General features: G+C 65.4%; 2 protein-coding genes across 2 annotated transcripts; one reads left to right on the top strand and one right to left on the bottom strand.

Moving 5' to 3' along the window:
• The first annotated feature begins 4,929 nt into the window (after positions 1 to 4,929).
• On the top strand, positions 4,930 to 9,970 carry RUFY4 (RUN and FYVE domain containing 4). Its single transcript, XM_088519412.1, has 12 exons — positions 4,930 to 5,007; positions 5,539 to 5,645; positions 6,193 to 6,318; positions 6,593 to 6,699; positions 6,804 to 6,947; positions 7,111 to 7,549; positions 7,709 to 7,888; positions 7,970 to 8,146; positions 8,234 to 8,340; positions 8,803 to 8,949; positions 9,624 to 9,755; positions 9,868 to 9,970. Exons 1-12 carry the CDS (start codon positions 4,962 to 4,964, stop codon positions 9,968 to 9,970), a joined length of 1,815 nt encoding a protein of 604 aa, XP_088375538.1. The 5' UTR covers positions 4,930 to 4,961.
• A 2,412-nt stretch (positions 9,971 to 12,382) lies between these two features.
• LOC104568443 (C-X-C chemokine receptor type 2-like) lies at positions 12,383 to 13,659 on the bottom strand. The gene has a single exon (XM_010215344.2). The coding sequence runs from the start codon at positions 13,636 to 13,638 to the stop codon at positions 12,565 to 12,567; it is 1,074 nt and encodes a 357-aa protein (XP_010213646.1). The 5' UTR covers positions 13,639 to 13,659; the 3' UTR covers positions 12,383 to 12,564.
• Between the last annotated feature and the right edge of the window lie 2,074 nt (positions 13,660 to 15,733).

The raw sequence follows: 15,733 nt of genomic DNA, 5'->3' as shown, positions 1-15,733 counted from the left end.
AACGTGCCCCCTTTCCTTGCACCCTGCCATTTAGGAGAGACGCCCCTGTGCAGGGCTCCGGTTGGCAGGAGTCCTCCGTCCCCCGCCTTCCTGCTCCCCGCAGGGGTGTCCCCACACCGCCCCGGGTGCACGGGACACCCGTTGCGCTCGTTGCACGCGCGCTCTGCACACACGCCGGGGCGCACGGCGCAGCCCTGCGCAGAGACGCGGGCACCGCGGCTGCCGTCCGCGTCGCACGGGCATGCACAGGCCCTGATGCGGCCCCCACGCGTGCGTGTGCCCGCGTGCCCATGCGCCCACCCGCCGCGCGCTCCTGCCTGGCCCACGTCTCGCGCACACACCAGCTTGCTCATGCTGGGGAGCCCGACCAGCTCGTAGCAAACGCCAGCGATGCTACGGCCAGACACACGTACACCAGTGGACGCACACACGCACATGGTGTGTGCACAGACGTATGCCACGATACACCCCCAGAAACACCCTGGGAACCCTTGTGAGCTCCTGTTCACGCTCACATTCGCGTGTGGACGCATGCACACACCTCATGGGGAAGGAGCACCCACGTGCATTGCAACCCCCAGGAACTCCAGTTCACACACATGCATCAGGGACACATGCACACGTGCCCCCAGTGCACATGAGTGACTGCAGGACCGCACAGCCACAGCATCCACATGTGTCCCCAAGTGGTACCACCCCAACCGCTGTGTCCCCACGTGCTTGAGGGTCCCCACATGACTGGAGGCATCTCCCTCCAGGCCAGCTCCCTGTCCCAGCCCCACGCTGGCCTGTCACCACCCCGCAGTGACACTGCCCTCCGCACTGCCCCACACGCCGTTGGCACCCGAGCTGCTGGCACAGTCTCATAGGCACGATGGAGCCAGCGGAGCGGCACACGCCAGCCTGCTCGTCTTGGTAGAGGTTAAGGAAACAAATGACGCCGCTGCAGTGGGACCAGCCAGGGCACGAGGGCTGTGACCGTCCTGGAGCCGCTCTGCTCCCTGCCTCAGTGTCCCCAGTACGGGCACCAGAGGACGTGTCCCTGTGCCAGGCATAGACCGGGATCCCTGTGCCAAGCATAGACAGGGATCCCAGCGCCAGGCGCTGCAGGGACACCACGATCCCCCCAGACCCCTTTGCCTGGGGCACTGTGAGCAGCCCCCATAGCCCCCCCCGCCACGCACTGCAGGGGCAGGTGGACGCAGAGGGTGGGGGGGGACCAAGGAGGGGTCACAGTGCCACTCTAGGGGGGCACAATAGGGACCTGCCCCCACACCGGACAAGCACCCGCGTGCTTGGACCCCGCCGTGCCCGCAGCGGCACCGCCAGCCTGCACCCCCTCCTCATGCACCCCCCAGCTCTGTGCCCCCCGTGGTCGCTGACCCCCGGCCGTGCCTGCTTACCTCCCGCTGGCGGCACGCGCGGAGGGGCAGCAGGCAGGACAAGAAGTATTTCCCCCAGCGCACCAGGGCGGCGAAGCACCAGCTCAGGCGGGTCATGGTGCCGCTGGCCCGTGGGGCGCCCAGCCAGGGGGTCGCGGGTGCCCCCCCGGGCCGAGGCCGCCGGGCGCGCGGGGCTCCGGCGCGCGGGACGAGCCCGGCAGGTGCCCGGCGGCGGGGAGCCCTGCGCGCCGCACCGGGCCGGGGGGCTGCGCTCCCCCCGCGCCGGGTCCCCCCGGTCCCCCGGCGTCGCCTGCGCGCTGGCAGCCAGGCAGGGAGCACCGTGCCCGCCCATGTCCTGCAGTGCTTGGGTGGGAGCCAGCGCCGCCACGCTCCCCCGCCGCCGCCTCCTCCTCCTCCTCCTCCGCCTCCTCCTCCGCGGCTCGCGGGGCCTCGGCACCCCCGGGCCGGCGGCTGCCCCGGCACTCGCGCGCTCCCCGCCGCGGGCTGTGCGCTAGCAGCCCCCCAAACGCCTCCTCGTTTGGGGGCGGAGGCGGCCGGCGCCCAGGATCTAGCACAGCTGCTCCAGTGCCCCCCAGCTCTGCCTCGGTTTCCCCCTGACCCCCAGCACGAGCCCCCAGGGCGGTACCTGCCCACAGGGGCTCCCCTTCCCCTCGCTGCCGGAGCCACCTCCCGGCGCCCCAGCCATGCCTGCCCCCTTCCTGGGGGGTGCTCCCTCCCCACCTGACCCACATCTGGGTCCCCACCACAGCTGGGCACCCCGACCAAGGCAGGGTGCCCTGACGAAGGCCTGCGGTGTCACCCAGGAGGGCTCTGCGCCACAGGGCACCCCAAGGACACCCCTCGCCACCCACACCAGGCTTGCACGGTGAAGGGACCCGTCACCCCTCGCCCATGCTGCCGCAGGGGGGACGTGACCCTCCTTCTGCACCCCTGGCCCCAGCATCACTGCCGGGAGTGGGGGGCAACAGCATCTGCAGCTGCCCCCCGGGATGGGCCGTGCCAGGCGCTGTGCAGATCCAGCAGGATGGGACCAGGATGCCGTGACCCGTCCCCCGAGGCGGCTGCGGAGCGTGGGCAGCGGCTGTGCCAGGCCTGGGCACTTTGCTAATTGCGTTTGCCCCCCTGCCCCCATAAGCTGCAGCACCAGGAAGGGGTGCCAGGGCAGAGCGGTGCGGGGGGCCGGGCAGAGAGAGCAGTGTCACCTCAGCAGTGTCACCCTTGTGCTGCACGGCAGCACAGGGGGGCACAGGGGTGCCAGGACACGGCCCCCTCCCCGAGCACCAGGCAGTGACATTAGCGCTGGCTCCACCATGTCCCCCCCCTTCAATTTAATTAGCAGATGGCCCCCAGAGGCGGGAGCCCCCCTCGGCAGGGATAGCGCCAGGCCCGCGCAGGGCCATTAGCTTTATTGGCCGCGTTGAACACGGGCCAGGCCTGGCTAATTGAATTGCGCCCGCGCCAAGGACAGGCGGGCGTCTCCTCCCCAGCACCCCTTCCTCACCCCCGACTGCGACAGCAAAGGAGGTTCCAGGGCTCTCGTCCCCCTTCCTGGTGACAAGGGGACACCCGCAGTGCAGCACCGGCCAGGGGCTCTGGGGAGGCTGTGGGTGCCAACCCGGGGGTCACTGTGGGCGCTGCCAGCAGCTCCCCCCATGTCCCCGCGTTGCCATGGGGCACCCGCCACCCCGAGCCCTCCCCAGGCCCGTGCGGGAGCCGGGCGGACACGCGAGGCCCCGGCCCGGCACCACTTCCTGCTTTCGCTTTGGTGCCGAGCAGCGGCCTGGGCTGGGGGTGGCGGGGCCCCCGGCCCGGCAGGCCCCAGGGGGGCCAAGGTAGGGGCAGCGGGTGCTGCCGAGGGGACAGGGTGGCCGGGGGTGGCGGCCAGCGCTGGGGGAATTCACCACACCAGAGTCCGGGAGTGGGACGGCACCAGGTCCCCGATCCCAGCGCTGCAGGCTGAGCTGGCATCACCCCCGCCAGGCTCCCGGGAGCGGGTCCCCCCCAGCACCCGCAGGGCAGGCTGGCACGGCACGGGGGGGGCGGGCACAGTGACAGAGGGACATTCTGGGGCTGGGGGATCCCCGGCCAGGGGGAGCCTCTCTGAGGATGAGTTTTTCACCTCTGTCTCTGGGCACAGCCCCAGACTCGAGGGCAGACCCCCAGACTGGGCTCTTGCCCCTGCTGGGGGGAGCTGCTGCCCAGGGGCTGCTGCCCGGGAGGGGGTCTGTGTGCCAGAGAACCATTGCTGCACTGGGGCTGCTGCTGGCTGTTCCCAGCTGGGTACAGACCCCGGATCTCCCAAAACCTGGGCATCCCACAAAGCATTCCTAAGGCAGCTCCCTGCAGGGGAGGGGATTAGGGAGCCCTGGGACCCTGCGGCCCTCCCACCAAGGGCAGTAAAGGGGGCAGAGGGGCCTGGCTGAGCACCCAGCTCCTCCCAGCCCTGCCAAGCAGGGGCCAAGCGCAAGGGGCAGAGCCGCAGTGCCTGATGCGGCGAGGGCGATTCCTGCCGCCCCAATCCCATGCACTTCCTCCTGGCCAAGGTACAAAAGGAGAAGCAGCCGGGCGCAGCGTGGGCGCAGGGACGAGCCGGGATCCAACAGGGACACAGCAAGCAGCTGGGGGCTCCCCGCGGCTCACCGGACACAAGTAAGTGACATCTCTTCCCATGGGAAAATGATATATGGGATCAGGTGGGCACACGGGAAGATGGGGTGCCCAAGGTCAACCAAGGGTGCAAAAGTAGACACCAGGTGCCCAGAGGTGTCTGCAGGTTCTGATCCTACCAGGCCCCTCATGCCACGGTGATGTTGGGTGGCAGGGTTCATCCCAGGTATTGCTGCAGGCTGGCACTGGGGGACAGTGCCAAGGGGAAGGGGGGGACCAGGACATTTGCACAGTCTCGGGCATGCTTGTGCACACACGCTCCCATGGCTCCTGTGAGCGTGCGCACACACACATGCACACACGCATGCACGCGTGCCCTCCCCATGCCATGGCCACCACCACCTCTGCTGGCAGGGGTTTGGGGACCTGCGTGCCGCTCGTTCCAGCCCCCCTTGCCGCTTCCCAGGCTGCTCGTGGTAAGAGCACGGGAAGCGAGAGCAGAAGCGAAGGCAGCACTTCCCCCACGCCAACTCCCCACCCTGAATCAAGGGAAAAGGGACAGGGACAGGGATGCTCCAGGGGCTCAGCCTCAGCAGCCTCCTGACAAATGGGGCTGCGCCGCCCGGCAGGGCAAGCCTGGCATGGTACAGGGGACAGCCCAAGGGCTTTTGGCCTCTTGGAGTGGGCTGCATGGAGAGCTAAGGGGGCACGAGGTGCACCCATCAGGTCTCATGCCTGTGGAGGGGAGGGCATGGGCAGAAAGGGTGCCCTCTGTCCCATGTTGTTTTATCCTAAGAAAGAGCAGCTCCATGGTGGGGCTGGGTCGAGGGGGAAGACCCTTTCCTTGGGGCAGAGAGAGACCAAACCAGAGTTCTGGGGTGCCAGGGTCAGTGCCAGGCCAGCTCCCTATGATCAAGGCCTCTGTCTTTGCAGACCCCAGGAGCAGGAGCCATGGCAGAGGATGGGGAGCTCAACCGCGTCATCAAGGATTTGCAGAGTGAGTGTGACCAGCACATCCCTGCCGCGGTGCACAGGCACCCTCACCTCCTGCCGTCTCACCCCAGCAGGATGGACAGACCTGCAACCCAGGCACCACGTTCCTTCTTGTACCCACCCATGGGCAGCAGGGAAGGGCTGTGTCACCCGTGTCCCAGTGCTGCAGCAGGGAAGGAGGCCTCATCCCCATCACGGGTTCCATTCCAGGACCACCCGCCTGGAGCAGCCCCATCTCCCCCTCATCCCTGGGCCACTCTTGGCTGGGGAGTCATCCTAGCCCCCATCCTAGCTGCCTGTCCCGCGACCAGCCCAAGCGCCTGGGTGGAAGGGAGCAGGTGCCGGGCAGAGCCTTGCATGTACCTGCTCCCGCTCGCACTCCCTCTTCCCCCTTTTCATCTCGCCGTGAGTTCCTCTTTCATCCACAGCAGAAATCCCCGGGGCTGAGAGCCTGGACATGGTGGGGAGGGTGTGGGATCGAGCACAGAGCCTGCTGCCCGCTAGGGCTGGCCAGCTCATCCCTGCCGCCCCACAGAGACCATCGCTGAGCTGAACCGGAGCTACCGGGAGCAGAACCTGCCGGTGACGGACGGGAGCCGGGAGCTGCACAGCCTCTGCGCCCAGCTGGAATTCCTCCTCCAGGTACCAGGGAGGCTGCCCCCAGCTCCCTCCCTGCTTTAGTTTCCTCCTGGGTGCCACCAAGAGCTGAGGGTACCTGCACCAGCCACTCGGTGAGTGGACACCTTGGAAGAGCTGGATGCATTGGTGCTTGGCACTGCCAGGCCCTTGCACTGCCCAGCTTTGGGGGCATGGAGGAGGTTTCTGAAGGGAGGGCTGAACCTTGGCACGCTCAGATGTGGTCAGTGTTGTCTGGCTCAGGGCACTCCTGTCCATGCCAAGCTCTCCTGCAGCCAGCAGATACCCTGCCCAGGGCTTGTCCTCTTTCACACAGGGAGCTAGGGGTTATTCCCCAAGCCACAAAAGGGAAACTGAGGCACAGAGCTAGCCAAGGGTCACTCTGCAACTCTGCTCCCCCTGCCCCAGTGCAGCAGGCCACGCTCGGTCAGGGGACACCAGGAATGGCCATGCCAGGGTGTCTGCTGGGAGCTCAGGGCAGCTGCTGGCTCCCAGGCCAGACTAAGGGGACAGGGGGCCTCTCCCGGTGGGACTGAGCCTGTGTCTCTGCCAGTTCGACCTCAAGGAGAAGAGGAACTTCTTTGGGCAACGGAAAGACTATTGGGACTTCCTGTGCCAGGGCCTGGCACGGCGCCGGCAGGAGCACGAGGGGGTTCGCTTTGTCACCTCGCTGGACAAGGTGGGCACAGCCCCCGTGCGTGGGCTCACGAGGGTGCCCTGGGGAGGGCACACACACACGCTGGTGCATAGGCATGCATGGTTGTACGCACACCTGTGCAAGTCAGCCTTGCACATGCACGTTTGCACGCTGGTGCATGCATTTGCGCCCAGGCACACGCGCTGGAGGGTGTTTGCACCCATGCAGACATTTGTGGACACCCACGCAGGGTGGCAGGGGGGAGGCCCACACGAGGGCTGGAGCGGCCGGGGTGGATAAACCCCTCTGCCCACAGCTCAAGACCCCGGTGGGCCGGGCCCGGGCCTTCCTGCGCTACTGCCTGGTGCACCGGCAGCTGGCCGAGTCCCTGCAGCTCTGCCTGCTCGACCCGCAGAGCCTCAGGTGAGCGCGGGGAGCGAGGAGAAGGGAGGGCCGTGGTGGGCACCCCGCTGCGCGCTGGCGTGGGGGTCTGCAGAGGAGTGCGCGAGCCTGTCTTGTGGTTGCAGTGAGTGGTACTACGCCCGCAGCCCCTTCCTGAGCCCGCAGCGTCGGGCCGAGATCCTGGGCAGCCTCTACGAGCTGGACGGCGTCACCTTCCACCTGGCGCTGCGCCGGGCGGACCTGGACACCGCCTGGCCCATGTTCTCAGAGTGAGCACAGAGGGAGCGGGGGGCACCGGGGCTGGCACCGCCAGGTGGGCACAGCACAGGCCCCTGGCGGCTCCCCAGTCGGCCCCTCGGTGTGTGCGGCGCCTCGTGGCCATGTGCACATGTCCGCCCCTCCTCACCCTGAGCCCCTCACCGTCCTCTCCAGGACACTGCCGCGGGCCAGCCCCACACCCGCCAGTGGCCCAGAGAAGATGACCAACGGCAGCAACGCAGTGGGGGGCCGCCTGGTGCCTGCCTGTGACCCCATTGCTGCTCTCTCCCCCTCGCCCTGGTGCGCTAGCGACGCAGCCAGTGCCGACGAGCAGCCTGAGGCCGGCAGAGACAGGGAGCCCAGGACGTGCCTGGGGCAGACGCCAGGTTCCCTGGTGCAGGAGGAGCCGGTTGGGGAGCTGCGCCGGGCACACGCTGCCCTGGAGCGCCTGCGGGCCGAGGTGGCGGCGCAGGAGGCGGCGGTGCGGGCGCTGGAGGGGCGGCTGGCGCAGGAGGAGCAGCGGCACCGGGAGCAGGAGGCGGGCAGCGCGCGGCGGGCCGAGCTGCAGGCGCAGGAGGCCGAGGCGCTGCGGGACACCAACGCCTTCCTGGGCGCCACGCTGGCGCGGCTGGGCGCCGAGGTGGCGGAGCTGCGCCTGCGGGCCGAGCGGGCCGAGGAGGCTGCCGCCAGCCTGCAGCGGGGCCGGCGCGAGCATGAGCATGCGGAGGTGGCCGGCCGGCAGCTGCGGGCGCTGGAGGCCGGGTGGCCGCAGCAGCCCTTGGAGAGCGAGGCCGAGGCGGCCGCGCCGGGCGCTGCGGCCCTGCGGGAGGCACTGGCGGCGGAGGAGGCGCGGGGCTGGCGCGAGGCGGCGGAGGCGCGGGCCGCCCGGCTGGCCGCGGCGCTGGCGGAGCGCGCGGCCCTGGCCTCGCGCCTCGAGGCCTCGGAGGCTGCGGCGCGCGAGCAGCGCCAGGAGCGGGAGCAGCTGCGGGCGGCGCTGCGGGCGGCGGAGCAGGAGCGCCGGGCGCTGGAGCAGCGGGCCGGCGCGGACGCCCAGGACGCTGCCCATCGGCTGGTGGTGGCCCAGGAGGAGGTGGCCGCCCTGGAGGAGGCGCTGAGGCAGGCACTGGAGCGGGTGCAGGAGTCCCGCGGAGAGGAGCTGCCGGAGGCCGGTGCAGAGCCGGGCCCTGGCACAGCCACCGGCCTGGTGATGGTACGGGTGACCTGAACCGCGTCCCTGTGTGGCAGGGGATAAGCCTCCCTCGTGAGAGCCCCCCAAAACCGCTGCCTCTCCCCGCAGCACCTGGCCTCCCTGGCCGCTGCGGCACAGGAGGAGGCTCAGCAGAGCCGGCAGCAGCTCCGGGCCCAGCGGCAGGAGGTGGAGCGACTGCAGGAGCAGCTGGGCAGGTGGGCAAAGAGCCCTTTGGCGTGAGGAAATGCATAAGGGATTGAGGATGGATGGAGGGGTGAAGAGGGGTGGGGATGGATGAATGGGTGGAGGGGTAGGTTTGGAGTGAGTAGATGGATGGAGGGACAGATGGGTGGGTGGAGGGAGAGTGAGGGGTGGATTGGAAGGAAGTGGATGGATGGATGGAAGAATGGATGGGCTGGCAAAGAGATGGAGGGATGGGTGAGGGAAGGATAAATGAATGGCTGGAAAACAGCTGCGTAGGTGGATAGATGGACCGGTGGGTGACAGATGGCTGTGGGGAGGCAGACATGGATGGGCTGGGGGATGGATGGGGGAGCACGTGGAAGGATGGATGGAGGGATGGAGGGCTGTCGGATGGGTGGGATTCCCACCACGGCCCCAGCTGTCCTGGCACTCCGGGGCTCAACTCAGTGCTGTTGTTCCTCCCTCTGTGCCAGAGCACGGCAGGATGGAGAGCGCTGGGCATCAGCCCTGCAGCGGGCACAGCGCGAGGCCCTGGAGCGGGAGGCCACGCGTGGCAAGGAGCAGGCCCGGCAGCAGGAGCTCATCCGCGACATGAAGGGGCGGCTGCTGGAGCTGCTGCGGTGAGAGGCCTGCACCCACCCTTTCCATGGCCACCACGGCCGGGCGGCTTTGTGCCTCCTGCAAATGAACCCTCTCACACCCCTCTGCCCAGAGGAGGGCACCAGAGCCCGGGAAAATCCCCCTCACTGTCTCAGAGACCAGGGTGAAGACTTGGGTGCCCGCACTGGGGCTTGGGTGCCAGGCCTTCGCCCAGACCTCTTACTGCTGGGCTAGCGGAACGGGGGCAGTGGCTCTATTGGGGATGTTACCCCAAAGGGCACATGGATTTTTGCCAGGTCTGTCACACATGTGTAAACCAGAGCGCGCAGTCAGCAAGCAGAAAGGGACTGTTGGGTAGGAGCTTGTAACGCCTCTGGGTGCAACAAATTGGACCTGCCCCAGATACGTTCACCCACCTGTCTGTGCATGACCTGTCCGGGCCATCAGGCTCTTGTGCACACGCACCCCCGTACATGAATGTCTACGTGTGAGGGTATTCACGTGTGCGAGTGTCCACCCAGCCACGTTCCAACACATCCCCGTCTGCTGCAGGAAGGGATATGCCAAGAGAGACAGCCAGCCCTTCCCTGTGCACCCAGGGGGTCCAGCCCGGGGGTAACCCCCTTCCTGAGGGTGCTGAGGTGCTCCCGAAAGGCTCCGTGCCTGGGGAAGCTGACCCAATCCCTCTCTGCAGGGAGAAGGATGCACTGTGGCAGAAGACGGAGGGCATAGACCCGCAGATGCCCAGCGTGGCACCGCACAACATGGGGCTGTGTGCCCGCTGCCGCAAGGATTTCCGCCTCCTCTCGCGACGATACAGCTGCAGGTGGGGCCTGGGGCAGGTGGGGAGGGCATGAGGCAGGAGTGGGATTCCAGGAGGACAAGGGGCATGGGGATGTCATAGCCTTTGTGCATACAAGCCCATGCTCTCTCCGCAGGTTGTGCCAGGGCAAGGTGTGCCACGCGTGCTCTGTGGACGTGGGCAAGCAGGGCCGTTGCTGCCTGCTTTGCTACCAGCAAAGGCAACAGCAGGCCACGTGAGCCAGGACCGGCTGCGTCGCGCCGTGCTTGGGACACCCCCTCCAGCCACAGCCTGCCCTGACTGCCTCCTCACGGACTCGCATGAGCCAAGGACCCAGGCATCCAGGGCCTGCTGCGCAGGTCCTTCCACTCAGAATTTAGGGTTTGCGACATGTCTTTCACGTGGCTGGTCCACGGAGAGGAAAACAACCCGTTCCTGCTAACTGTGTGGCTCCCGTGTCATCTGCTGGTCATCACTTTGAATCCTTGGCCGGGACATGGGAGGCGAGCGATACAAAGGGGGACAGCCCTCCGTGGGGGAAATATGTCTCAGGAATAGGTGCCCGATCTGAGCCTCTGCCTGCCCCCTGCATCACCACAAGGTCCTGCCAGGAAGACAGCAACAGGCAGGAGAGACAGCTGTTAGCCAACAGCTCCCGCTTCCTGACCACTTGCAAGGAACTGCTTGGGTAAGAGGTTTCCAGATACAAAGGTGATGGGCTGCCCCTGCCCAGCTGCCCTGCTGCCCCTGCCCAGCCCCAAGTCCCAAGGTGTGGGACCCCTGGGCCCCTGTCCTCAGCCCCTCACCACAGCACGCGGCAGCACCGCCAGTGCCTTCTGCATCTCGGACCCCCGGCACCCCAGGGCAGGGGACAACGGAGGAGCAGTACAGGACCTCAATGGAACAGCACCTGGGCCTGCTGGGACAGACTCTCTGACACAGAGTGTGGCAGGTGGGACCCCCACAGGGTCACATCCCCCTCTTCAGCCCCTCTGCCCTGTGCCAGCCCCAGTTGCCCAAGCAGGGGCGGAAATGCTCCCTCCTCCCCTGCCCGGTTGTGTAAGGGGCAGGTTCCCAGCCCTTTGCACAACGACTGTCCGGCACTGCCGTGGGGGCAGGAGAGGAACTGGTACCCTTGGCCCACTGGGGACGGAGCTGGTTCTGTGACAGCAATGGCAGGGAGCAGTTCCAAAGGGATCTTGCCCTGATTTGTAGCCTCAGGTAGGTTTTGGGAAAGGGATTCCCAGCCCTGTTCTAGGCAGGACTAATGGGGTGTGGAAGCCCCCAGGGCAGGCCAAGGCAGGGCCTGGCTCCGTGATGCAAAGCATGAGACCTGCTGCAGACGCACAGGATGCAAAAGTGTCTGCAACAGCCTCTTGGGTAATGGCATTTTCCTGGCTTGGAAATGAGCATTACGGTGTATTACAGCACACCGCAAGGCCAAGCTGTCCTGGACACCCTGAGTGCAGCCTTTTCAGCACAGCACACAGGGCAGCAAGGAGGAAGCCTGCTGGGGTAGGACACTCAGGACCCGCCATCCCAAGAAACACCGTGGCCAAGGGGCTCCCCAGAAGTGTGCCCTGATCCCTGTCCCACCATGCCCATCCCTGTCCCAGATCCCCATGGAAAACAGGAGCCAAACACAGGTGACAACCCATCAGCTTCTTTATTGCTGGATGGCCACCAGGTGTGAACATCATTCACATCCCATGGCCCTGGTGTGGGGTCCCCGAGTGTCACAGGCTCTGTGCCGAAGAGAGGGAAGGGAGGACAGCATTAGGCATCTCTTCTCTGGAAACAAGGCCAGGGTGGACCATACCCCCTCACTACCCGAGCGCTCTTCCAGCTTGGGCCCCTTTTCCAGCAGTGGCCTCACACATCACCCTGGCATCGCTGCGCACCAGTCCTCGCTGTGTCACCGGGGCTTGTTGACGGTGCCGTAGGGCCGCTCCATCCCCTGTGTGTCCCAGGCTGCTACCTGCACCCCAGCTCACTGCCTTGGGCAGAGGCACACACCTCCCAGGGCACCCACGGCCGCACACACAGCCCTGCGCTCCCCCATCGCGCACACGGTGTCACGGTCACATCGCTCACACTTTCAAACATACACTTGTGCACACCCTTGCATGAACACACTCACACATGCATCAGCTTACAGATGATCACATAGTTGCACACACTGACATACACATGAATTTAGGAACAGCCAGTAGTGCTTGTGCATGTATTTGCATGTGAGAGCATGACTGGGTTCTCACATGTAAATGCTGCTCACATGCTCACCCGTAATCGCACCCACATTCACACAGGCACGTTTCAGCTATCACACACACACAAACACACACATGCACACACACCGCCCAGGCACACATACAGTCATACACATACAGTCACACACACTGCTGTGCACTCACGCACAGGCACACGGCTGTGCACATTCACACACATCCTCACACAACCCCACCTACACAACACTCCCCACAACACCTACACAAACTCCCACACGTACCTCGTCACACCATGACTGTATGCACATCTGATCACACGCTCACACAATTGCGCCCACACAAACTTATCCTCACACGCGCAGCATTGCACACACATGCAGTCACATGCAGCCCTCCCACGCACGTTCTCCCTGTGACCAACACGCAACGAGCACAGACCCTCTTGGCACCCATCTGTGAGTGGGGAGCCCCGGAGGGCTGGGCCTGGCATCCACGCTGTGTCCTTGGAGCCTGTGTGAGGGTGCCAGGGTGTGCGGGAAGGGAAAGTTGGGGTGCTGGGGCCTGCTGCAAGCAAGGCAGACCAGGTCCTGGGGGAGCAGCAGGGCTCAGAGGGTGGTGGAGGTGTTGCCAGAGGAGGAGGCGAAAGAAGGGTGGCCGTAGCGGGCCACAGCATCCTTGCTGATGAGCCCGCGCTGTGCCAAGATCTTGAGGAAGCTGTTGCGAAACTTCTGCCCGATGAAGGCATAGATGATGGGGTTGATGCAGCTGTGGGAGAAGCCCAGGACCTGTGTGATGGAGAGGGCCGTGTCGATGCGGTTTCTCCTCTCACATGTCTCAGCAATGGCCTGTGTCCTCATGAGGGTGTCGCTCACCAGGGTGATGTTGTAGGGCAGCCAGCAAATGAGGAAGACCAGCACCACGGCCAGGATGACCTTCATGGCCCGCTGCTTCTGGGCATTCTTGGTCTGCAGGAGGGTGTGCACGGTGACGCCGTAGCAGAAGAGCATCACCAGGAGGGGCACGGCGAAGCCAAAGGTCTGCGGGAGGATCCGCAGCACCAAGCGCCACTTGGCCGTGTCCTCGCCGCCAATGCGCTCGTAGCACACCGTGCCGTTGTTGGGTGAGTGGAAAGCCTCACGGAAGAGCAGAACGGGCAGGGAGAGCAACACCGAGAAGACCCAGATGCCCACGCAGACAAACTTAACCCAGTGCCTCTTCTCGGTGGCGGCCCGGGTGGCATAGACGATGGCCAGGTAGCGGTCCACGCTGATGCACGCCAGCAGCAGGATGCCGCTGTAGAAGTTGGCCTCCTGCAGCACAGAGATGGCCTTGCACATCACGGTGCCGAAAACCCACTCGTGGGCCCGGTAGACAGCCCAGAGCGGCAGGCTGAAGGCGAAAAGCAGGTCTGCCACGGCCAAGTGGAGCAGGTAGACGTCAGTGACAGAACGGTTTGTGTGGCTGGATGTCACCACCAACACCACCAGCCCATTCCCTACCACGCTGAGGAGGAAGACAAGGCAGTAGATCACCACTACCAGGTACTTATTGAGGGAAGAGCTATCAGGCCGGCATGGGGAGGAGGAGACAGCCACACTGGGCATAGCAGTGCTGTAGTCGGTGTAGTTGTAGAGTGAGAAGAGGTCTGTGAGATCCCCATTGAAAAAGATTGAATCCATTTTGCCTGCAAGGCAAAAAGGCATCAAGAGTACAAGGTGGGAGTATGGCGGCCTGAGACAGAGGTGGCAGCATCTCTAGGGCCCCCACATCTCCATCACCAGCAATACCACTCCATCGCTCCATGTCCACGCTGTGCCAGGTAATGGACAACACTACACGTGGACACTGTCACCCATGTCACCCTTTATAAAACACTCCTAGGCCCCTCTGGTAGCTCAGTTCCTTCCTGCCTTCAAATCTTTCTCCTGGAGCAGAACCTGACCCACCATGTCCTCCAAGGCCACCTCTGCAGCTCCCAATCCATGTGGTCCCAGGGTCATGGAGCTGCCAGGAAGGGTCCAGTTGCCCCCAAGTCAGACAATGTTTGTGTGTCAATTCCACACCAGAAACAGCCCAGCACTAGGAACAGGTCAGTCCTCGGGAAAAGAGCAGCCAAATCTCATTCCAACCCTGCCCCGCTTCATTCTCCTTTCTGTCCAGTGGGGACTTCCCCACTGCAGCTTCTGCTGGTGCCTCTCCACAAGAGCCCAGCTCCATCTTCTCCATAATCCCCCTAGGAGATCTCCTTCACCCTCTCTTCTCCCAGTTGGATGAACCTACCTCCTTCCATCTCCCCTGTGCTCCAACCCCTGTGACTGCTGCTGCTCCCCTTTGTCACACTCGCTGCTTTACCAGGAGCCCAGAGCTGGATCCAGGGCCCCGCTGGGCTCCTACCAGTGCCCATGGAGGGACAAACCCTGTCGGCTCCCAGGTCCCTCTCCATCTGCCTGGTGGGCTGCAGCCCAGGGCATTGCTGGTGCCAGAGGGGAAGAGCCCTGGCCCAGGCTGCTGCAGGCTCCTGCACTGGGCAGAGCCAGGCACCCGTGCTCGGAGTAGAAGAGACAAGCTTCCCCTTGGGGTATTTTTGGCTTCTTGTTTTAACTCCCTCTCAAAATCCCTGCAGTTCCTCTGGAGAGCAGATTTCCCCGCACCCCTGCTGTGGGTATCACGCTCCCAGGCCAGCCCAGGGCCTCTCAGGAGAACAAGAAGCAGCCCGTTTCCGCCCCAACCTGCCCGCCAGCCAGCTGCACCCGCAGGTCCCTTTGTGGGGGGAAGGAGAGACAGGGCAAGAAAACTGGTCAAGTGCAAGGGAAACGGGGGCAGGTGCTTTCCCCTCAGCACGTGCCCTCCCGAGCCCCAGGGAATGGGAGGATTTGCCACCCGCTCGGGAGCCGGCCGATACCCACCCCAGGCTCCCAGGCTTGCCCTCAATGCTGGCTCCCTCCTGCCCTGGCCAGCCGTCCCCTGCAGGGCCACCCGGCGTGGGGCAGGCGGCAACCTAGCCATGAAGCACGAGGGCTGGCAGAGCAGAAAGAAAATCCCGGGCTCAACTCGAGCATCCTTGGGGACTCACCAGGCACTTCCTTAGCTCAAGTCTGGAGCCTTCCACTCTTCCCTGTCCAGTTCTTGTGGGAAAACTCCCCGGGGTTTTGCCAGTCCTTTCTCTCCAACCAATCTGAATGCCACCTGCAAGCAGCTCCGGCACGGACCCTCGCGGGAGCGCAGACGCTGGGGCGCGAGGTCCACGGAGACCCGCCGAGCTCTGGCTCCCCAGCCCCGCCAGGAGAGCTTGGAGGGTCCCTCAGCAGCACCGCCTGCCCGTGCCGCGGTCCCCTCGCGCCTCTCCGCCGCTGGACGCTTTATACCACCCAGGGAGGAAGCGAGGTTGCAAAACCACAACACAAAGAGGAACTGTTGGCCAGAAGTGACCCTCTCCCAGCTTCCCGGACCCCCTTCCCTTGGGCTAGGGGGAGCTGGGCAGCCCCTCGTCACCCCCGTGCCCCGTGGCGGGTGGTCCCCCCGGTACCGCAGCGCCCTCATGGCCCAGCCGTCGGCTGCACGGGGATGCGACTTGAGGGACAAGGTGTCCAACCTGCAGGTGAGCCCAAGGGCCTGGCTCCAGCTCGCACGGTCCCGCCGCAGCGGGCGCGTGAGTTTTCCACTCGGGGCTTCCCGGGCACCGCAGCCGCCCTGCCAGACCCCAGGGCGCCTCGCCAGCCCCACGGGGAACGCTCGTCCCGGTCAGCGAGCCAGAAAGAGGACGTGGCTCCGCGG

This window comes from Tinamus guttatus, unplaced genomic scaffold, assembly GCF_059628265.1.
Source record: "Tinamus guttatus ecotype Peru unplaced genomic scaffold, ASM5962826v1 Tinamus_guttatus_pri_ptg000060l, whole genome shotgun sequence".
Lineage (NCBI taxonomy): Eukaryota > Metazoa > Chordata > Aves > Tinamiformes > Tinamidae > Tinamus > Tinamus guttatus.
Note: the sequence above shows the minus strand (reverse complement) of the source record. Positions and strands in the feature narration are given on the sequence as shown.